The sequence below is a fragment of the Salvelinus alpinus genome, chromosome 13 (assembly GCF_045679555.1).
Source record: "Salvelinus alpinus chromosome 13, SLU_Salpinus.1, whole genome shotgun sequence".
Lineage (NCBI taxonomy): Eukaryota > Metazoa > Chordata > Actinopteri > Salmoniformes > Salmonidae > Salvelinus > Salvelinus alpinus.
This window is the reverse complement of record NC_092098.1, coordinates 44,270,409-44,295,145: the sequence shown is the minus strand read 5'-3', so window position 1 is coordinate 44,295,145 and position 24,737 is coordinate 44,270,409. Positions and strand designations below refer to the sequence as shown.

Genomic DNA, 24,737 nt, shown 5'->3' with positions numbered 1-24,737 from the left:
CATACACTCAATTAGTATTTGGTAGCATTGCCTTTAAATTGTTTAACTTGGGTCAAATGTTTCGGGTAGCCTTCCACAAGCTTCCCATAATAAGTTGGATAAATTTTGGCCAATTCCTCCTGACAGAGCTGGTGTAATTGAGTCAGGTTTGTAGGCCTCCTTGCTCGCACACGCTTTTCAGTTTTGCCCACACATTTTCTATAGGATTGAGGTCAGGGCTTTGTGTTGGCCACTCCAATACCTTGACTTTGTCCTTAAGCCATTTTGCCACAACTTTGGAAGTATGCTTGTGGTCATTGTCCATTTGGAAGACCCATTTGCGACCAAGCTTTAACTTCCTGACTGATGTCTTGAGATGTTGCTTCAATATATCCACATAATTGTTCCTCATGATGCCATCTATTTTGCGAAGTGCACCAGTCCCTCCTGCAGCAAAGCACCCCCACAACCTGATGCTGCCACCCCCTTGCTTCACGGTTGAGATGGTGTTCTTCGGCTTGCAAGCCTCCCCCTTTTCCTCCAAGCATAACGATGGTCATTATGGCCAAACAGTTCTATTTTTGTTTCATCCGACCAGAGGACATTTCTCCAAAAAGTATGATCTTTGTCCCCATGTGCAGTTGCAAACCATAGTCTGGCTTTTTTATTGTGGTTTTGGAGCAGTGGCTTCTTCCTTGCTGACTGGCCTTTCAGGTTATGTCGATATAGAACTGGTTTTACTGTGGATATACATACTTTTGTACCTGTTTCCTCCAGCATCTTCACAAGGTCCTTTGCTGTTGTTCTGGGATATATTTGCACTTTTCGCACCAAAGTGCCTTCATCTCTAGGAGACAGAACTCGTCTCCTTCCTGAGCGGTATGACGGCTGCGTGGTCCCATGGTGTTAATACTTGCGTACTATTGTTTGTACAGATGAACGTGGTACCTTCAGGCGTTTAGAAATTGCTCCCAATGATGAACCAGACTTGTGGAAGTCTACCATTTTTTTCCTGAGGTCTTGGCTGATTTCTTTTGATTTCCCATGATGTTAAGCAAAGAGGCACTGAGTTTGAAGGTAGGCAGTGAAATACATCCACAGGTACACCTCCAATTGACTCAAATGATGTCAATTAGCCTATCAGAAGCTTCTAAAGCCATGACATAATTTTCTGGAATTTTCCAAGCTGTTTAAAGGCACAGTCAACTTAGTGTATGTAAACTTCTGACCCACTGGAATTGTGATACCGTGAAATAATCTGTCTGTAAACAATTTTTGGAAAAATGACTTGTGTCATGCACAAAGTAGATGTCCTAACCGACTTGCAAAACTATAGTTTGTTAACAAGAAATTTGTAGAGTGGTTGAAAAACGAGTTTTAATGACTCCAACCTAAGTGTATGTCAACTTCCGACTTCAACTGTATGTGCGTTGCACACTGACGCCCTGGAACACATCGCAAGTTCAGAACATACCAACTGAGACACAAAAATACCATCTGCGATGCTTGCGCTTTGTGATTCGCAGACCAGGCGGCTTCAGCGAGCATAATCTGCAGCTGGATACTTCTCAAGAATTTTGCTAGAACTGTCTGGGAGTGGTCTGAATGGGAGGGGAAAACTGAAAACTAGCTGTTATTGGCAGAGAGGTTTAGAACTCTCTTTGTTATTGGTCTATTAACCAATTTACCGCATGGTGATGTGACCATGGAAAGGCGAAACTTCCGTCCATGCAAACCTGCTGATTAGAAGGTCCTGTGTAGATAGTATTTACATCCAGCAACTATCAGGAAATAACACTGATAAAAATACACATTTTTTTTTTTACAGTGCTAGTTTCATCAGCTGTTGTACAATATGATATAAAAAACAGGCACATTTTTTTTTGATTGCACTGTGCCTTTAACAAACAAACAGCTCCTTCTCATAAAGTCTGTTTGGGTGCCGTCAATTGGAATTGACCTACTTAGAAATAAACTTGGTTTAATGTCCAGCCTCATCAGGCTTATTATCTGACACTAAGCATTCAAACGAATAAGGCTTGGCTGCTCTTCAAGGGACGGACCACTCTCTCATGTCCTAATAGTTACAGCGTAAACACACTTGGATTTTAGGATCAAAAGATGATCCACTGAATGAAGCCCAGTTGAGTGGTTCCCATGGCATATCAAGTTATCTGACTACCGAGCAGCAAGCAATGTAACCACCGACATCCAATCACATTCATGACATGAGAATGCTAAACAACACAAGACAACAGATGAAATGCTTCACAGCCTTGGATCATTTCCATCCTTTCAACTGAATGCCACATGTTTCTTCTTATTCAACTTGCAAATGTTCCCCAGCTCAGTTGCAAATTTGCCCACAATTGTTGGAAGTCTATTTTCAAACATTCTTCAAGGAAAATGACAAAATCCGCTGGCTGTCACAGTAAGTCTAGCTAAAAGATGACATTTAGCACATCGACGTGTAAGAATAATAGTGTATTTCTCTCACATGCATGTGATTAAGGAATGAAGCATATAGAGATGCCAAATATACAATTATCCTCCTATTCTGATTGCACTCTTCTCTCTCATACTGCCTGAGAGGCTGCTTTCTGGGCCTGACTGCTACAAGTATAAGCTATTAGGTCATTTTGTTTCTGGGAGTTATAGGATGATGTTAGTTATAGTATAGTTAGTGTGATCTCATGGCTGCAGTGCAAACAGATCAAAATAAATGGTACTGGACATTACAGGCACATCAGAATGAATTATACAAAATGGTTCTGATTATGTGCAGTACACATAACCCTGAAGCATATAGGATGCTGAAGGCCCATTGCAATGGATATTTTTTAATTTTTAAAACATTTAACCTGGAAAATTAGTTAAGAACAAATTCTTATTTATCATGATGTCCTACCCCGGCTAAACCCTGACGACGCTGGACCAATAGTGCGCTGCCCTATCGAACTCCCAATCACGGCCGGATGTGATGCAGCCTGGATTCAAACCAGGGACTGTAGTGATGCCTCTCGCACTGAGATGCAGTGCCTTAGACAACTGCGCCACTCGGGAGATATGTGTAAGACTAATAACAACCACCCCTCTGATTTATTCAGATTTTCCCAGGTGAATGATGCGATTCCTCTTTGTCGCTGGGAGTTATAGTATCTGACCTTTTATATTGTACTTTTAAGCCAACAAAACCTTGTGACACGCAGAATTCCGTTTGGATTCAAGGACACGGTGATTATGCATACAGGATGCTATTCTATACTTCATTTTGTTTTTAAGCATGAACACTGACCCACATGTGAGCACAGGGAGGATTATCAGACATCATACTATAAAAAAAAACGATGGAGGGCTTTGAAATGAATGCCCCTAAAAAGACAACAGATCTCATGTCTCAGTCAAGCATGGTACAACGATCCCTGATAATGCCTAGACACAATACACAGCCTATCCTCTTCATGCCTCTTGGCACATAAGGTCTCAGAAACCGTCACACTTAGAAAACATATAAGTAACAAATTATCATTCCTGCAGGATAAAATGGTTGATTATTTTTCTCAAACAAATCCATTAAAATAGGGCCCCCACTTTACAGGAGTTTATCAAAGTGTCTATCCATCAGCTTCTTCCATCTTATCTAAGCCACAGCTCCTCCCTCACCTGGTGGATTGGTTGGGGTGGGGACGACTGATGGATGTGCTGACACACCATTATAACCAGGGTGGAGAACAACAAATACAGGCCATTGATTTATAGTGATGCTGCAGTTAGATCAGGCCAGCTGCCCAGCTGCATCCATTTGTAATGGGAGAGCCTGCCGAGCTGCTGGGACAGAAATCCAGTTAGTAATGGTAATGACATACTGTAAGAGACTCCCAGACGCTGTCACTGTTCTGGTGGAAAACCAGGAGTACAGTCTGGTCTGGAGATGGCCTTTCTATGAAACACATCCTTGTTGATTCCTAGCATGAGCTGTAGCTCAGAGGCCATATGTGTCAGAGTACGAGTGCTGATTGAAAAAGTTATATTTTCCCAAGTAAGCAGCTGACAAAAATGTGTTTACACACAGCAGTATGTCACCTAAGATGTTGTTTTGACTAGACAACAACTGTGCAGAATTAAGCCATGCTATTTTCTCTACTGTCTCTTCATTTTGTCTCTCAAATAAAGTACATTTGTAGACAGGCATTTTAGAAAAACAGATTGTTTAACTGTACTAGCTCTGTCTCCTTGGGAATGACCTTTCTGTCATTTAGAGTACATGGTGAAAGGTGGATGGATTGAGAGATGAAGGCCTACTCATGGCAGATACCCACTGGCAGAGGTGTCCCAGAGTTCTCAATGGGTCCATTCTATTCTGACAGAGCTTGGGACAGAGAGGATAAGTGAAAAGACAGACTCTTAGCCTGGATTGACTTTGTTCTGAAACATCTCCTTTTTCTATTAGTCAGAGAACAGGGACCTTTAGCTCTGCCTGGGTGAAATGCCAAAAAGCACTTACTGTATGATTCCCAAAATGTAGAGGAGCTTTCAGCGACCAGGTCAACTGGGTTCCATAACACAAACATACAGTATTATGTCAATGGATTACCTACTGGACAAAGAAAATGGTCAGAATAGAAAAAGAACATCATTCAAACCAGTGTATGATAGGTAATGTACACCAAAAAAGAACATAATTCATGTCCCTAACTTGCTGGTACAGATGTAGCATCTTAATTTGAGCCAGTTTGTTACAGCAGGACAATAATCCTGCAGCAACAGGAAATGTGAATTATTATGTGTATTATAATTAATGGACATGTTTATGAGGGTAGATACATTTTTCATTGGCAAAATTGTCTGAATTTTGAAAGTGGAAATTACAAACTTTCGAAGCCTTTTTAAAACTCAAATACACTACAAGTTTGCATTTCCTGCTGGGCAGTAAAATTCTCAGCAACAAAAGAGTGATCAAATTAAGATCTTACATCTGTAGGTAATGGCTACAGTATGAGAACTGTTTTGGATATCGTTTCCAATTGATGGCCAAGTAGAACATATGCAGCGCACATCACACATAGTAGTATCCCTTAACAACCATGACCAGACCCTATTTCCCTTCCCCACCTCACACAGTAATATCCCTTAACAACCATGACCAGACCCTATTTCCCTTCCCTACCTCACACAGTAATATCCCTTAACAACCATGACCAGACCCTATTTCCCTTCCCCACCTCACACAGTAATATCCCTTAACAACCATGACCAGACCCTATTTCCCTTCCCCACCTCACAGTAATATCCCTTAACAACCATGACCAGACCCTATTTCCCTTCCCCACCTCACACAGTAATATCCCTTAACAACCATGACCAGACCCTATTTCCCTTCCCCACCTCACACAGTAATATCCCTTAACAACCATGACCAGACCCTATTTCCCTTCCCCACCTCACACAGTAATATCCCTTAACAACCATGACCAGACCCTATTTCCCTTCCCCACCTCACACAGTAATATCCCTTAACAACCATGACCAGACCCTATTTCCCTTCCCCACCTCACACAGTAATATCCCTTAACAACCATGACCAGACCCTATTTCCCTTCCCCACCTCACACAGTAATATCCCTTAACAACCATGACCAGACCCTATTTCCCTTCCCCACCTCACACAGTAATATCCCTTAACAACCATGACCAGACCCTATTTCCCTTCCCCACCTCACACAGTAATATCCCTTAACAACCATGACCAGACCCTATTTCCCTTCCCCACCTCACACAGTAATATCCCTTAACAACCATGACCAGACCCTATTTCCCTTCCCCACCTCACACAGTAATATCCCTTAACAACCATGACCAGACCCTATTTCCCTTCCCCACCTCACACAGTAATATCCCTTAACAACCATGACCAGACCCTATTTCCCTTCCCCACCTCACACAGTAATATCCCTTAACAACCATGACCAGACCCTATTTCCCTTCCCCACCTCACAGTAATATCCCTTAACAACCATGACCAGACCCTATTTCCCTTCCCCACCTCACACAGTAATATCCCTTAACAACCATGACCAGACCCTATTTCCCTTCCCCACCTCACACAGTAATATCCCTTAACAACCATGACCAGACCCTATTTCCCTTCCCCACCTCACACAGTAATATCCCTTAACAACCATGACCAGACCCTATTTCCCTTCCCCACCTCACACAGTAATATCCCTTAACAACCATGACCAGACCCTATTTCCCTTCCCCACCTCACACAGTAATATCCCTTAACAACCATGACCAGACCCTATTTCCCTTCCCCACCTCACACAGTAATATCCCTTAACAACCATGACCAGACCCTATTTCCCTTCCCCACCTCACAGTAATATCCCTTAACAACCATGACCAGACCCTATTTCCCTTCCCCACCTCACACAGTAATATCCCTTAACAACCATGACCAGACCCTATTTCCCTTCCCCACCTCACACAGTAATATCCCTTAACAACCATGACCAGACCCTATTTCCCTTCCCCACCTCACACAGTAATATCCCTTAACAACCATGACCAGACCCTATTTCCCTTCCCCACCTCACACAGTAATATCCCTTAACAACCATGACCAGACCCTATTTCCCTTCCCCACCTCACACAGTAATATCCCTTAACAACCATGACCAGACCCTATTTCCCTTCCCCACCTCACACAGTAATATCCCTTAACAACCATGACCAGACCCTATTTCCCTTCCCCACCTCACAGTAATATCCCTTAACAACCATGACCAGACCCTATTTCCCTTCCCCACCTCACAGTAATATCCTTTAACAACCATGACCAGACCCTATTTCCCTTCCCCACCTCACACAGTAATATCCCTTAACAACCATGACCAGACCCTATTTCCCTTCCCCACCTCACACAGTAATATCCCTTAACAACCATGACCAGACCCTACTTCCCTTCCCCACCTCACACAGTAATATCCCTTAACAACCATGACCAGACCCTATTTCCCTTCCCCACCTCACAGTAATATCCCTTAACAACCATGACCAGACCCTATTTCCCTTCCCCACCTCACAGTAATATCCTTTAACAACCATGACCAGACCCTATTTCCCTTCCCCACCTCACACAGTAATATCCCTTAACAACCACGACCAGACCCTATTTCCCTTCCCCACCTCACACAGTAATATCCCTTAACAACCATGACCAGACCCTATTTCCCTTCCCCACCTCACACAGTAATATCCCTTAACAACCATGACCAGACCCTATTTCCCTTCCCCACCTCACAGTAATATCCCTTAACAACCATGACCAGACCCTATTTCCCTTCCCCACCTCACAGTAATATCCTTTAACAACCATGACCAGACCCTATTTCCCTTCCCCACCTCACACAGTAATATCCCTTAACAACCATGACCAGACCCTATTTCCCATCCCCACCTCACACAGTAATATCCCTTAACAACCATGACCAGACCCAATTTCCCTTCCCCACCTCACACAGTAATATCCCTTAACAACCATGACCAGACCCTATTTCCCTTCCCCACCTCACAGTAATATCCCTTAACAACCATGACCAGACCCTATTTCCCTTCCCCACCTCACAGTAATATCCCTTAACAACCATGACCAGACCCTATTTCCCTTCCCCACCTCACAGTAATATCCTTTAACAACCATGACCAGACCCTATTTCCCTTCCCCACCTCACACAGTAATATCCCTTAACAACCATGACCAGACCCTATTTCCCTTCCCCACCTCACAGTAATATCCCTTAACAACCATGACCAGACCCTATTTCCCTTGCCCACCTCACAGTAATATCCTTTAACAACCATGACCAGACCCTATTTCCCTTCCCCACCTCACACAGTAATATCCCTTAACAACCATGACCAGACCCTATTTCCCTTCCCCACCTCACAGTAATATCCCTTAACAACCATGACCAGACCCTATTTCCCTTCCCCACCTCACAGTAATATCCTTTAACAACCATGACCAGACCCTATTTCCCTTCCCCCCTAGCTCAGTCAGCAGAGCACAGTGTGATTCCATTAGTTCCATTAGTGGAGCTGGAGCAACTGAGACACGCTGTAACAACAGGTTCTGGCGCAACTGAGACACGCTGTAACAACAGGTTCTGGAGCAACTGAGACATGCTGTAACAACAGGTTCTGGAGCAACTGAGACACGCTGTAACAACAGGTTCTGGAGCAACTGAGACACGCTGTAACAACAGGTTCTGGAGCAACTGAAACACGCTGTAACAACAGGTTCTGGAGCAACTAAGACACGCTGTACACGCTGTAACAACAGGTTCTGGCGCAACTGAGACACGCTGTAACAGGTTCTGGAGCAACTAAGACATGCTGTAACAACAGGTTCTGGAGCAACTGAGACACGCTGTAACAACAGGTTCTGGAGCAACTGAGACACGCTGTAACAACAGGTTCTGGAGCAACTGAAACACGCTGTAACAATAGGTTCTGGAGCAACTGAGACACTCTGTAACAACAGGTTCTGGAGCAACTGAGACACGCTGTAACAACAGGTTCTGGAGCAACTGAGACACGCTGTAACAATAGGTTCTGGAGCAACTGAGACACTCTGTAACAACAGGTTCTGGAGCAACTGAGACACGCTGTAACAACAGGTTCTGGAGCAACTGAAACACGCTGTAACAATAGGTTCTGGAGCAACTAAGACACGCTGTAACAACAGGTTCTGGAGCAACTGAGACACGCTGTAACAACAGGTTCTGGAGCAACTGAGACACGCTGTAACAACAGGTTCTGGAGCAACTAAGACACGCTGTAACAACAGGTTCTGGAGCAACTAAGACACGCTGTAACAACAGGTTCTGGAGCAACTAAGACACTCTGTAACAACAGGTTCTGGAGCAACTGAGACACGCTGTAACAACAGGTTCTGGAGCAACTGAAACACGCTGTAACAACAGGTTCTGGAGCAACTAAGACACGCTGTAACAACAGGTTCTGGAGCAACTGAGACACGCTGTAACAACAGGTTCTGGAGCAACTGAGACACGCTGTAACAACAGGTTCTGGCGCAACTGAGACACGCTGTAACGGGTTCTGGAGCAACTAAGACACGCTGTAACAACAGGTTCTGGAGCAACTGAGACACGCTGTAACAACAGGTTCTGGAGCAACTGAGACACGCTGTAACAACAGGTTCTGGAGCAACTGAAACACGCTGTAACAATAGGTTCTGGAGCAACTGAGACACTCTGTAACAACAGGTTCTGGAGCAACTGAGACACGCTGTAACAACAGGTTCTGGAGCAACTGAGACACGCTGTAACAACAGGTTCTGGCGCAACTGAAACACGCTGTAACAACAGGTTCTGGAGCAACTGAAACACGCTGTAACAATAGGTTCTGGAGCAACTGAGACGCGCTGTAACAACAGGTTCTGGAGCAACTGAAACACGCTGTAACAACAGGTTCTGGAGCAACTGAAACACGCTGTAACAACAGGTTCTGGAGCAACTAAGACACGCTGTAACAACAGGTTCTGGAGCAACTGAGACACGCTGTAACAACAGGTTCTGGAGCAACTGAGACACGCTGTAACAACAGGTTCTGGCGCAACTGAGACACGCTGTAACAGGTTCTGGAGCAACTAAGACACGCTGTAACAACAGGTTCTGGAGCAACTGAGACACGCTGTAACAACAGGTTCTGGAGCAACTGAGACACGCTGTAACAACAGGTTCTGGAGCAACTGAAACACGCTGTAACAACAGGTTCTGGAGCAACTGAGACACTCTGTAACAACAGGTTCTGGAGCAACTGAGACACTCTGGAGCAACTGAAACACGCTGTAACAATAGGTTCTGGAGCAACTGAGACGCGCTGTAACAACAGGTTCTGGAGCAACTGAAACACGCTGTAACAACAGGTTCTGGAGCAACTGAGACACGCTGTAACAACAGGTTCTGGAGCAACTGAGACACGCTGTAACAGGTTCTGGAGCAACTGAAACACGCTGTAACAACAGGTTCTGGAAAAGTCAGTCACAACCACAAATGAGATTTGGAAATAAGATGTCACAAAAATACAGACACTTAAAACTGCAAGCCATGAACTTTTATTTTCATCATTATCCCTTTTTGTTTGTTTAATATACTTGAAAGAAGAGGAGGGGGTTAAATTCTCATTGGAAGACAGGAGGGTAAAGATTTACAAATCAATGTCCTCGGTGAACAGAAATGTACAACATTACATAATCATACTAACTGATCAAAAACATAATCATTAAAAATAACTTACAAATTGATGGGGAAAGCGCATTTAAGGCAATCACTAGTTGGCTGAGTTTGCTCCAAAATAGTGTCAATCATTCTCCTACAGTGTAATGTAAGAGAAATGGGACATGTACAGGTATGTAATGGGATGCTTTGGGTTCCTAGGCCTCTAAATAGGGCCGGGTGCGGGGGCTAGCGTGGGTGGGTGGGTGAGAGGTTGGACAGGGACATGTAGTTAATATTGCAGGACCAGGACATAGTCAGGGTGAAAGGAGAGAAGCAGAACCAGCAGGTAGACATTTGGTCAACTTTCTCCTATTTCAGTTGGGAGATGGGGGTGGTGGGTTAGGAAGGTTAGAACCAACCCCTGTGGTGTCCATGGTGCTGAAAGGGGTGTTAGTAAAATACAGTAGAGCAAAACGGCATGTCATTGCTGAAAGAGGTACAGTATTCCTTTTCGTTTTACAGTATTCCTGATCGCTTTGCGGAGAAGACAATGACCACAATCAGCCAGAGCTGTTTAGGATGCAGGTAGGTAGCTGGGACGTAGTGTTTACTGTTCATTTAAAGGGAGTGGTAATCGTCATTCAGTATAAACCATGAAACTCCTGCTGGTAGGCTACAATTGACCATCTTGAAAGAGTACAAAACAGAGGGAATGTGAAAGGAAAAAGGGTGGAGGAGAATATCGATATTCCAATTATTTTAAGTTCAGTACAATTGAGGAAATAAAGTTCATTTGCAGCTGTCACCACAATAAACAGAGTGTTTCATACGTTGGAGTATTTAGAAACGGCTGAGTAGTTCTACTGTTCAAGCTGCAGAGGAGAAAGAGGTCATATTCACAGAAAGAAGAAAAGAGACTACAGGAAATCATCAAGACACATGTACATATCAACAAATCTATATATTACACAGCCATATAGAGGGTCTTTTTTCTCTGTGGAAATCTTGGTACATGGGGATCGACTGGGACTTTTGGTTTATTAAAAAAGGAAAGGAAGTAGAACCAGAGACCTAATTCCATTCTGTCCGCTGGTTAAAAAAATTACAGTTAAAGTCTACAAACAGAAACCTTGGTCTTCTGTTGAAAAGAAGATCTGGTGGGTCAGTGTGTGAGCACATAGTGGATCCTCTCTCCCGTACTTCTCTCTCTCTGCCATCACCTGAGCTGTTTCAGCTGGTCTGAGACCAGAGGTCTCACAGGACATGGGACATGGGGATCCTGGGTGTCCCATGTCCTGTGTCTCCTGGTCACAGAACAGTCAGTCAGTCATCATCAGATCAGTCAGTCACAATCAGAACAGTCCGTCACAATCAGAACAGTCCGTCACAATCAGAACAGTCAGTCAGTCACCATCAGAGTAGTCCGTCACCATCAGAACAGTCAGTCCGTCACCATCAGAGTAGTCCGTCACCATCAGAACAGTCAGTCCGTCACCATCAGAACAGTCAGTCAGTCACCATCAGAACAGTCAGTCTGTCACCATCAGATCAGACAGTCACCATCAGAACAGTCAGTCCGTCACCATCAGAACAGTCAGTCCGTCACCATCAGAACAGTCAGTCAGTCACCATCAGAACAGTCAGTCACCATCAGAACAGTCAGTCACCATCAGAACAGTCAGTCTGTCACCATCAGATCAGACAGTCACCATCAGAACAGTCAGTCAGTCACCATCAGAACAGTCAGTCAGTCACCATCAGAACAGTCAGTCACCATCAGAACAGTCAGTCATCATCAGAACAGTCAGTCACCATCAGAACAGTCAGTCCGTCACCATCATCAGAACAGTCAGTCCGTCACCATCATCAGAACAGTCAGTCTGTCACCATCAGAACAGTCAGTCCGTCACCATCAGAATAGTCAGTCACCATCAGATCAGACAGTCACCATCAGAACAGTCAGTCACCATCAGAACAGTCAGTCAGTCACCATCAGAATAGTCAGTCACCATCAGAACAGTCAGTCACCATTAGAACAGTCAGTCTGTCACCATCAGAACAGTCAGTCTGTCACCATCAGAACAGTCAGTCACCATCAGAACAGTCAGTCTGTCACCATCAGAACAGTCTGTCACCATCAGAACAGTCAGTCTGTCACCATCAGAACAGTCAGTCCGTCACCATCAGAATAGTCAGTCACCATCAGAACAGTCAGTCTGTCACCATCAGAACAGTCAGTCCGTCACCATCAGAACAGTCAGTCTGTCACCATCAGAACAGTCAGTCTGTCACCATCATCAGAACAGTCAGTCCGTCACCATCAGAATAGTCAGTCACCATCAGAACAGTCAGTCTGTCACCATCAGAACAGTCAGTCTGTCACCATCATCAGAACAGTCAGTCCGTCACCATCAGAATAGTCAGTCACCATCAGAACAGTCAGTCTGTCACCATCAGAACAGTCAGTCACGATCAGATCAGAGAGTCACCATCAGAACAGTCAGTCAGTCACCATCAGAAGGGTCAGTCAGTCACCATCAGAACAGTCAGTCACCATCAGAACAGTCAGTCAGTCACCATCAGAAGGGTCAGTCAGTCACCATCAGAACAGTCAGTCAGTCACCATCAGAAGGGTCAGTCAGTCACCATCAGAACAGTCAGTCACCATCAGAACAGTCAGTCACCATCAGATCAGACAGTCACCATCAGAACAGTCAGTCCGTCACCATCAGAACAGTCAGTCAGTCACCATCAGATCAGCCAGTTACCATCAGAACAGTCAGTCACCATCAGAACAGTCAGTCAGTCAGTCACCATCAGATCAGTCAGTCACCATCAGATCAGTCAGTCACCATCAGAACAGTCAGTCACCATCAGATCAGTCAGTCACCTTTAGAACAGTCAGTCACCATCAGATCAGTCAGTCACCATCAGATCAGTCATTCAGTCACCATCAGATCAGTCAGTCACCACACTCACAGGCCCTGATCATGTCTCGTCACTCCTGTGAAGGGGTGCATTCACACATAAGAGCGTCCGATCAGGTTTATAAGAGAGAGAGGGAGAGAGTTGGAAGGACTGTGGTCTGGTGAGGCCTGTTGATGTAGCCTACAGCAGTCTTTCCTGTCCTCTTCTGTGTGTAGTCTGGGGGTAGTCTGGGGCTAGTCGGGGGGTACTCTGGGGGGGTACTCTGGGGGTAGTCTGGGGGTAGCCGGTATGTAGTCAGGGTGTAGTCTTGGAGTAGATGGATGGTGTAGCGTTCCCCTGCATGGCAGAGATAAGATCTCCTAGACTTTGGTTTCCTTTATGTCTTAAAAAGTGGGTTGATGTGTGTGCATGCGTGTGTGTTTCCAGTATGTTTGTATCAGCGTGTACAGTGTATATGACTGTTTACACGTGTGTGTGTGTGCGTGTTTTCCGACTGAGGGTTCTGTTCCAGTTATCCCACTGAGTTGAGAGAAGTTCCATGGTCCAAGGTTCAGTCCAGTGCAGCATACATTATGTATATCCCCAGAGTGAGGTCCCAAATCAAACAGGTGTGAATTCCCAGCCATGTCCGACACACAACAGTTCCATATCCACTCACTGTTACAATATGAGTCACAAAGTCGACTCTCTTCTCCCCAAAATAAAACCCACTGCAGTCACAAACACAATCTCCAGGTTTCCACGCTGTCTGCAAACAGAGAAGAAAGAGACAACGATAGAAGAGTGTGAGATCAATCCAACAATGGTTGTGTGTACATTACAGCATTATCCATACGGAGGACTAAGAAGCGGCCGAGCAGCCGGCAGACCAAACAAAGCTTACATGCCAAGAACACAACGTCCCAGTCTGACAAAGGTTAGCACTAAATAATGCTCTTCTTCATAACTGTGAAGGAAAAATGGGTTGGCTTCAATGGAAAGGAAAAGTATTAGTTACATATAGCATGATTCCCTAAACAATGGAACTTCATGAATCACAACTGTGGAAAGACACGTTGGCTACACTACAAAGACGATTTCACTCATGACTATCACAGGTCCTGATGGTCGCTAGGGAGATGAAGAACAACAGGGGAAACAGATGAGTGCAGAGAGGAAGATGAGAAAATTCTCTTGAGTTTAGTGACCAGGCCAGACTCACCTCTGCTGCAGGAGATGTCACAGACATCAAGGCCAAAGGATAAAGGCAAGAGAAAAGAATAAGAACAGAAACAAAAACTATAGAGTGAGAGAGAGAGAGAAAGAGAGAGAGTGAGTGAGACAGCGAGAGAGAAAGAGAGAGAGCGAGAGAGAAAAAGAGAGGAGAGAGTCGGAAAAACAGAAGACATGTTAGTTACAAGCAGAAACAGAGGATGCTTAAGAAACACTGTCCTACTAGGTGGGGAACTATCAATTAATCAATGAATTGAACTTCATTTAAATACAGAGAAATCTAGTCCTGATATGGCTAGCCTCTATGGTGTCAGAGCATAGCCATTACAGAACTACAGTAAAGAGCCATTCTGAGTCATGTACAACTTGGTTCATATACAACTTTAAATGTATTTTATATTTAACTAGGCAAGTCAGTTAAGAACAAATTCTTATTCACAATGACAGCCTACCCGAGCCAAACCCTAACAACACTGGGCCAATTGTGCGCTGCCCTATGGGACTCCCAATGACAGCCGGTTGTGATACCTGGAATCGAACCAGGGTCTGTAGTGACACCTTTAGCACTGAGAGACCACTGCACTACTCGGGAGCCACTCAGGACTTTAACTCTAACAGGGCCGAGGTCCTGACTATATGCGCTGACCTGACCAAACTGTACATCCCCCTCTGCAACAATGGAAGCAGAACTACTGGCCACGCCTCATTATGTTTGGTTCATTAACTAGTCAGTGATGTGTGGTTCAGCGGGACAGAGGTCTGCCTGATGCTTGACTGTAAGGATACTATAAGGAGAAGACAGACTGAATGTCAGTCAAGTGGAAAGCCTTAGGGATAAGAACACATTATCTTTCATCTTTTATCAGGTCACAGAAGCATCACAGGGGCTGAGTTCCTATTTCCTATATAGTGCACTACTTTTAACTAGGGTCCATAGGACTAGATAGGAAATAGTATGGCATTTGGGACACATTCATAGTCAGTTTATAGCCAACAGGGAGGAGAGAGCAAAACCTGTGTGACGGTAAATAACTCTGACGGCCATCTTACCTTCTCCTCCAGATCCTTAATTTGTCTCCTCTGAATGTCTGTCTTATCCTCCAGGTCTCGGATTCTCTGAAAATATTGTTGTTCCCTTAGTGAGTATATTCAATCTATTCAACAGTTACATTGCATGCTATAGCTGAACTAACTTTATGCCAAGCCAACACAAATATGCTCCATAAATCTATATTTTACATACACTTTTGAATCACTGCTAGCAATATAAATAAACTTTACAACAAACGTTAAGAAAACATATATGTATTGTACAGTCAGGTAATTTCACGTTCTGACCATAGTTCTTGTGGTTTGTGCTTGTTTTAATGTTGGTCAGGACGTGAGCTGGGTGGGCATTCTATGTTGTGTGTCTAGTTCGTCTGTTTCTGTGTTCGGCCTAATATGGTTCTCAATCAGAGGCAGCTGTCAATCGTTGTCCCTGATTGGGAATCATATATAGGTGGCTTGTTTTGTGTTGGGGATTTGTGGGTGGTTGTTTCCTGTCTCTGTGTTTTCTCTGCACCAGATAGGGCTGTTTCGGTTTGCCACGTTTGTTATTTTGTAGTATTTGTAAGTGTTCACAGTATTCGTCTTGTTAATTAAACATGTTGAACACGAGCTACGCTGCGTCTTGGTCCGATCCCTGTTACCCTCTCTCTTCTCGTGAAGAGAGGGAAGGCTGCCGTTACAGGTAAACATCAGTATTACAGTTTTGGTGTATGGTGTATCAGGGTTTCATTGGAGCATCTGCCTGTGGCATGGTTTATTGAAACATGAAATGCTTTCTGTAAAACCATGGGTGAGACAGGTATGCTGACAGCTCTGCCCTTGGAGAAGCCTGGTAAGGGGTTCAGCAGCTGCGTCTGTGAGAGGCTGGCACATGATGCTGCTACCCTCTGGAGTGGATCAGCCAGTGTAAACTGTAAATCAATGGAACATCGCCCTCTACAGTAGCATTTAGGAACTGCAGCAGCTGCATCATCTTTGTTCCACGTCACAGTAAATTACAATTAGGGTTGAACAACCTCTTGTTCATTCCAGAAAACATATGCTATATTCTGTTAAATGTTGTAACTGCTTAAAGTAACAATATAAAGTTAATGTCAGGTGTGAGTGTTGCATACTAAGTATTGAACTGATGTTAGGAAAGAGGATCTGTGAAAGCTTTCCTTCTGTTCTTTCTAGACATACTGTATTTTATTGACCTTTCTTTCATCAAAGTGGGTACAAGTGTGAATCCCTCATGTTAAGTGAATGCCATATGTTGACTCCTATGCAGGTGCATCAGGGTTCTACTGGTGTGACTCCCTGCCTTGTCCTTGGTTTAACCACCGTAGAATTAGAAATTAGAATACCTTGGTGTAACCACCGTAGAATTAGAAATTAGAATACCTTGGTGTAACCACCGTAGAATTAGAAATTAGAATACCTTGGTGTAAGCACCATAGAATTAGAAATTAGAATACCTTGGTGTAAGCACCATAGAATTAGAAATTAGAATATCTTGGTGTAACCACCATAGAATTAGAAATTAGAATACCTTGGTGTAAGCACCATAGAATTAGAAATTAGAATACCTTGGTGTAACCACCATAGAATTTGAAATTAGAATACCTTGGTGTAAGCACCATAGAATTAGAAATTAGAATACCTTGGTGTAACCATCATTGAATTAGAAATTAGAATACCTTGGTGTAACCACCATAGAATTATAATTAGAATACCTTTGTGTAATCATCATAGAATTAGAAATTAGAATACCTTGGTGTTACCACCATAGAATTAGAAATTAGAATACCTTGGTGTAACCACCATAGAATTAGAAATTAGAATACCTTGGTGTAACCACCTTAATTAGAATACCTTGGTGTAACCATCATTGAATTAGAAATTAGAATACCTTGGTTTAACCACCATAGAATTAGAAATTAGAATACCTTGGTGTAACCATCATAGAATTAGAATACCTTGGTGTAACCATCATAGAATTAGACATTAGAATACCTTGGTGTAACCATCATTGAATTAGAAATTAGAATACCTTGGTGTAACCACCATAGAATTAGAAATTAGAATACCCTGGTCTAACCAACAGGTATCGACCCTGTCTGTGTGACTAAGACGTGTCCACTAACACAAAGCTTCAGGTCTGAAGTCTCAGACAAGGCGACTCATAGAGAAAACATATTTTCAGCTGCAAGTCCAACAGACTGTCCTCATCTGTTGAGTCATGTCTCATGTTGAGTCATCAAAGGGAGTGTACTCATAATACATTTGAATGGATAATGGGTTTGATTCCCACTGGCGCCACCCATGAAAATATACATGTATGAATACACTGTAAGTGGCTTTGGACAAAAGCGTCAGCTGAATGGCATATATTGTGTGACTGTATATTGTACCTGATGGGCCTGGTGGAGCAGCTCCATCCTCTCAGCCAGAACCTGACAGTCAAACTCTCTGCTCTTCCTCAGCATCTGTCTGCGTAGCTTCTCCACGGACGTACGTAGCTCGTCCTTCTGCATGTCACTCAGAGGCTCGCCGTACCCGATCACCTTGTCCTGCTGCAGCGCGTTGTAGAGAGTAGCCTCCAGCTCCTGGATTTGCTGTGGATGGAGGTTGAGGGGGTAGTTAGCCAAAGTGATGATAATATAATGTATGTAGATAACCATCATCTACAAGTCGGTACTGGCTAGGGGAGAGGTGTATGCATTGCACACAACAATCTATGTTACACTTACAGTATGTTCAAAGTTCACAATCGTGTATTTAAAGGCAGGAGGTTGAATGAGGGGGAATGCAGCAGTTACCGTGTAGGCCTGATCCAGGGCTGACTTCCTGTAGTCCAGCTCCTCCTCCAGATAGCCTTTCTGCTTGCAGAACATCTCCTGTGGGGGACAGTGCTCTCTGGTCAGTGTTTTGATCTCAATACTGTGACTGAAGAAGTCAGTACCATCCTCAACAGTCCCTAACATCACATCAACAGGTAGTGATACAGGATAGTGTTGTCTATACACCTTATAGGTGTTTGAGCATCTCTTCCACACAAACATGATATATTACACAACATGTGCCAGGCTTGTAATACTGTAGGAAATATTCAGAGACACACTCGTCTGCTTCTGCGAGATAACAACATACAACAAACGTCCTGCTTATGTCACAGTTACAAACCTGGAATAGTGGAAACATCTCAGCGATATTGACAAGACTGGGAGGAAACCAGGAACACAGGAGAGTAAATATCTTGTGCACATACCACTCTTCATTTACGTCATTGAGCAGAGGCTCTTATCCAGAGCGACATATAGAAGCAATTAGTGTCAAGTGCCTTGGCCAAGGGGACATCGGCAGATTTTTCACCTAGTTGGCTCGGGGATTCAAACCAGCGACCTTTCAGTTAGTTACTGGCCCAACTATCTTAACCACTAGGCTACCTGCTGCCCATAAACCATATAAGCAGCAATATGACATTTTAATTTCATGAAACGCAGTAAAAACTACTCAAGCCGAGCTAGCGTGACAGTGAGTGAGGGATGTGAATGGAGAAGGAACTCACCATCTCTAGCTCCAGGTCAATCATCTTCTGATGCAGCGCTGCCTCTGTTCCCTCAATCTGTTGTATCCACTAGGGGGAGACAAAGACAGCACAATGCACAACAATGACTTCGATAAGTAACAATGCTATATGAATGGCTATGACATTGCTTACAAGTAACTTTGAACTAAGCAACAATATTTGTTATGTATTGGCATACCTTTTCAGCAAGAGATAGGACAGTGCTAGCTTGAATAATGGCCACTTGCTCCTCATTTCGCAAGTTCTGAATAAATAAATAAAAAATAAGGTAAAACAATCTTGATTTTTAATAATTTGGCAAAGGAGTGATTGGAAAACATTGGCAAAACATCAGTAACAACATATTATAGAGCCCTTTCCAACAGACTTACCCCATTATCACCCAGAATGTCTAGGAGCTTGATCAGGTCAGGTACACAGACATCCTGGGAAAGGATGGAAATAAACAATCAGCATCCTATTTCGCCTGACATTGTTTAGCAGGAAGACAAAATATCACGTGTTATTTAAAAAAAGAACTGACTTTGCTGATAAAATACTTTGCTGAGGAAAAATGTACTTGATACGATTGTGATGTGTTGTTGTCTCACATAGCTATCTTAAGATGAATCACTAACTAAGTAGCTAGGATAAGAGCGTCTGCTAAATGACTAAAATGTCAAATGTTACAACGCTATCAGATATTATTGAGATGGGTTATACCTTCACTCCTTCCTTCATACAGTAGATCTGTAGGGCGCTGACTCCCTCGGAGAACGGATGCATGCGGAGATGATTAAACGGAGGGGACTTTCGCTCGCGCTCCTACAGGAGGAAAATTACATTTATTTAATCAGTTAAAAGCATTGGTTAAAAGGATGGAACCGACGAGGTGAAAAATCTGTCGATGTGCCCTTTCGACAAGGCACTTAACCCTACTTTGCTCCAGGGGTCCTATACTACTATGACTGACCCTGTAAAACAACACATTTCCCTGCACCTATCCGTTGTATGTGACAATAAAACATATACGGTACCAGTTAAAAGTTTGGACACACCTACTCATTCAAGGGTTTTTCTTTATTTTGAAAAGAAGCAAACAAATGCTCAGCATATGTGGGAACTCCTTCAAGACTATTGGAAAAGCATTCCTCATGAAGCTGTTTGACAGAATGCCAAGAGTGTGCAAAGCTGTCATCAAGGCAAAGGGTGGCTATTTTGAAGAATCTCAAAAATAACATGATTTGATTTGGTTAATACTTTTTTGGTTACTACATAATTCCATATGTGTTATTTCATAGTTTTGATGTCTTCACTATTATTTTACAATGTAGAAAATAGCAAAAATAAAGAAACATCCTGGAATGAGTAGGTGTATCTACACTTTTGACTGGTACTGTATATATATTTTTATGATTGGACAAAGAAGACTGTGGAGGGATTTTTTCAGTTGTTCTATTCTTTATCCAGTAGATGGAAGCACCATCCTTTTGGGGGGCTTATTGCAGTATCTGCACTGCAGCACAGAATGCACAAAGCCCTGTGTTCTGAGCCTGTCTCAGCCTGGCCATGAAAAAAAAACTGCAATTGATTAGCATGTTGGCAGAAGCAGCAAGCAGTGCTGGGCTGGGCTGTAGGTCTTGGGGCAGGAATTATCATGCTCCGCACGGCCAGGGCCTAGATGTGCTCAGAACAGAGAAAATAGCCTGCACAGTGTTTTTGTGTGTGTATGTGTGTGTGTGTGTGTGTGTGTGTTGGGGCTGAGAAACACTGAGCTGAGAAACTGTAACACTGAATACAGAGGTTGTCCAAACATGCCTGAAGTAAAGTGTATGTGTCCCTCTCTGTTCTTATCAATTTAGTAAAACATCTATTGATGGGAATATTACAAACCCATTATATACATTTATCTAGTCCACCACTGATCTTAGACAATTTTATTTAAGTAAACAGCTGTGATTCCATTCAAATGTACAGTATGCTTCATTAACCTGACATAACCAGGCCCACCTCTAGTTCCAGTATTCTGAATTCCAGGAGCTCATTCTGGTCCTTGGAGTCTTGCAGCTCCTGTTGCTGTCGACCACATTTTGCATCTAACTTCTCCACCTGCAGAAGACCAGATGGATAGCATGAAGGTCAGAGCCTGCCAGTTGCATGGACTTCCATACCTCTGCAATATCAAGTGGTGCACAGTGAATGTTCAGATCCAAAATGGCTACCATGCATCACCCTTCTCGGAAGTGCACATTAGTGGAGGGCGAGGTGAGTTGACTTTACTGCAGAAAGTAAAGTGCTTCCATGTGATGATGAATGGTGTAAATGCAATACTATTATAATATCAATAATATCATAGGACAGACCTTTTCCAGCAGCTCCTGATTCCTCCTGAAGAACAGCTGTTTCTCCTCTACCCACTTGGAGTCCTGCCAGAGGAGAACCCAGTTTCAATGAGGGAAACATTGTCGTCTGTTACTTATAACCATGGAATTCGAATGAGTGTACCAATGAGTTTACCAGTCTATTTCTCTGGTTACAACGTACTCATGAGGCTTGTCTTATGAAATATCTAACATCTATATATAATAACAATATATTATAACATTATATAATGTATATATGCTCCCGTAGATCGATATCATACACCGAGTGTACAAAACATTAGGAACATCTTCCTAATATTGAGTTGCACCCTCACCCTTTCGCCCTCAGAACAGCCTCAATTCGTCAGGGCATGGACTATACAAGGTGTCAAAAGCGTTCCACAGGAATGCTGGCCCATGTTGAGTCTAACGCCTCCCACAGTTGTGTCAAGTTGGCTGAATGCCCTTTGGGTGGTGGACCATCCTTGGTACACACAGGAAACTGTGCAGCGTAGCAGTTCTTGACACAAACCGGTGTGCCTGGGACCTACTACCATACCCCGTTCAAAGGCACTTAAATATTTGGTCTTGACCATTCACTCTCTGAATGGCACACATACACAATCCATGTCTCAATTGTCTGAACGCTTAAAAATCCTTCTTTAACCTGTCTCCTCCCCGTCTCCTCCCTTTCATCTTTAGAGTTAACAAGTGACATCAATAAGGGATTATAGCTTTCACCTGGATTCACCTGGTCAGTCTATGTCATGGAAAGAGCAGGTGTTCCTAACGTTTTGTACACTCAGTGTAGCTATCCCATTATGGATAGCATTTAAGTTTGTTAACTGATCTGACCAACAGTGTATGAAATACTAGCGTCAATCACAACCCTATTCAAAATTGTTATTCTCTGTTGTGGGGCAACCGAATCAATACCATTCATTGGCATTTCCTCTTGGTCACCAAGACGAATCACTATTAAACAGTCCAACACTCTTTTTTTTCACAGCCCTGTTACATTTGGTACTCGTAGTAGGTAACTAATTGCAAATAATAACTAAGGTCACGTACAGTTCAAGCCATCCATGCGACTGGGACAGTGTGTATAGCCTTTCTCTATGTCGTAGGACCCATCCCAAGTGGCAGCCGTTTCCCTTTATAGTGTTCTACGCTGACCAAACAGAGCCCTGGACCCTGGTCAGGAGTAGTAAACCATATAGGAAACAAGGGTTCCATTTGGGAAGCAGCCCATGTCTTAGTGTTGGTCTGTATTGGGGGTAATGTCATTGGTCTGTATTGGAGGTAATGTCATTGGTCTGTATTGGAGGTAATGTCATTGATCTGTATTGGAGGTAATGTCATTGATCTGTATTGGGAGTAATGTCATCGGTCTGTATTGGAGGTAATGTCATTGGTCTGTATTGGGGGCAATGTCATTGGTCTGTATTGGGTGTAATGTCATTGATCTGTATTGGGTGTAATGTCATTGATCTGTATTGGGGGCAATGTCATTGGTCTGTATTGGGTGTAATGTCATTGGTCTGTATTGGGGGTAATGTCATTGGTCTGTATTGGGGGTAATGTCATTGGTCTGTATTGGGGGTAATGTCATTGGTCTGTATTGGGGGTAATGGCATTGGTCTGTATTGGGGGTAATGGCATTGGTCTGTATTGGGTGTAATGTCATTGGTTTGTATTGGGGGTAATGTCATTGGTCTGTATTGGGGGTAATGTCATATCACTGTATTGGGGGTAATGTCATATGGTCTGTATTGGAGGTAATGTCATTGGTCTGTATTGGGGGTAATGTCATTGGTCTGTATTGGGTGTAATGTCATTGGTCTGTATTGGGTGTAATGTCATTGGTCTGTATTGGGGGTAATGTCATTGGTCTGTATTGGGGGTAATGCCATTGGTCTGCATTGGGGGTAATGCCATTGGTCTGCATTGGGGGTAATGCCATTGGTCTGCATTGGGGGTAATGCCATTGGTCTGCATTGGGGGTAATGTCATTGGTCTGTATTGGGGGTAATGGCATTGGTCTGTATTGGGGGTAATGGCATTGGTTTGTATTGGGGGTAATGGCATTGGTCTGTATTGGGGGTAATGGCATTGGTCTGTATTGGGGGTAATGGCATTGGTCTGTATTGGGGGTAATGGCAGTGGTCTGTATTGGGGGTAATGGCAGTGGTCTGTATTGGGGGTAATGGCATTGGTCTGTATTGGGGGTAATGGCATTGGTCTGTATTGGGGGTAATGTAATTTACCTGTCCTTTGTGGGCGAGCTCCTTCTCCAGGTCTTCTATCTTGGCCTTGTACCTGAGACTGTCTGCATGTAGCTGCTCCTGAGCCTGGGACACACAACAGTATCCACATTAACATCATCCACTGGATACAGCTGAATGTGACTGGTTGGTGTTGTTTTAGAACGCATGAGCAGTGCTGCAGTTGTACTGGGGTATATGTTCTTAATATTTTGTACACTTAGTCTAGAATGCATATGCAGTCTTATCAGCATTTTACTGAATACAGAAACCAATCTGGCATGACCCCATCCCTATTTACCCAGATGATACAAAATACAATCTTATGTGGGTGATATTTTACTGAACATTGAAGCGTATATCAGCATGAGGTGAAACAGTGCCACTGTTCGCCTCAGCTCATTTTGTATTGTCTTTGTTTTGTTGATGAAACGGAGGAGAGGAGCATCCAGCATTGAGGTAAAATAATCATCTGCAGTAGATAGTCTTCTGTTCTGTCGCTCGTGCAAAGTATGTCTGAGGGGAAAACAGTGTTCGCTGTTTGAAGTAACTACTTGTTGTTACTACCGGACGAGGCAGTTTCACCAAGAACACATTCCAGCTTTAATGGCAGTGATATTTAACTGAATATTAATGGCAATGATATTTACGTTACATTTTATTTTTTATTTTTTACTTTTATTTAACTAGGCAAGAAAAAAAAGTTTAAAAAAAAGTTAAGAACAAATTCTTATTTAAAATGACAGCCTACACAGGTAACATTAACGGCAGTAATATTTAAGTTAACATTAACGGCAGTGATATTTAAGTTAACATTAACGGCAGTAATATTTAAGTTAACATTAACGGCAGTGATATTTAAGTTAACATTAATGGCAGTGATATTTAAGTTAACATTAATGGCAGTGATATTTAAGTTAACATTAATGGCAGTGATATTTAAGTTAACATTAATGGCAGTGGCACTGTACCTTAGCTTCTATCTCAGCATCCAGAAGGCCCCCTTGATGTTCCTGCAGCAGGGCGTATGCCCTCTGTAAGGCCTGGTACTCTCTGGTCAGCTGCCTGAAGCGCAGCTCCGACTCCTCATTGACCAGCCCCTGTGACCATGAACAGACCCCAGGGTTAGAGAGAAGACATTGGGAGA

At 43.3% G+C, this 24,737-nt stretch overlaps 1 protein-coding gene across 4 annotated transcripts in view; it reads right to left on the bottom strand.

Moving 5' to 3' along the window:
- Positions 1-10,104: 10,104 nt before the first annotated feature.
- jakmip2 (janus kinase and microtubule interacting protein 2) overlaps positions 10,105-24,737 on the bottom strand; it is a 42,030-nt gene continuing 27,397 nt past the window's right edge. For 2 of the 4 annotated variants that reach the window (XM_071339502.1, XM_071339500.1), the window contains exons 10-22: positions 24,562-24,690; positions 23,594-23,677; positions 21,327-21,389; positions 20,974-21,072; positions 19,687-19,788; positions 19,356-19,409; positions 19,163-19,228; positions 18,964-19,032; positions 18,215-18,292; positions 17,807-18,010; positions 15,414-15,479; positions 14,353-14,429; positions 13,770-13,899 (exon numbers count right to left, since the gene is read on the bottom strand). In XM_071339502.1, the coding sequence (XP_071195603.1) occupies positions 14,379-14,429; positions 15,414-15,479; positions 17,807-18,010; positions 18,215-18,292; positions 18,964-19,032; positions 19,163-19,228; positions 19,356-19,409; positions 19,687-19,788; positions 20,974-21,072; positions 21,327-21,389; positions 23,594-23,677; positions 24,562-24,690 (1,065 nt within the window). In that variant the 3' untranslated portion in view covers positions 13,770-13,899; positions 14,353-14,378. Of the gene's footprint in view, positions 13,900-14,352; positions 14,430-15,413; positions 15,480-17,806; positions 18,011-18,214; positions 18,293-18,963; positions 19,033-19,162; positions 19,229-19,355; positions 19,410-19,686; positions 19,789-20,973; positions 21,073-21,326; positions 21,390-23,593; positions 23,678-24,561; positions 24,691-24,737 lie in introns of all 4 variants that reach the window. The other 2 variants (XM_071339499.1, XM_071339498.1) reach the window with 1 other exon arrangement.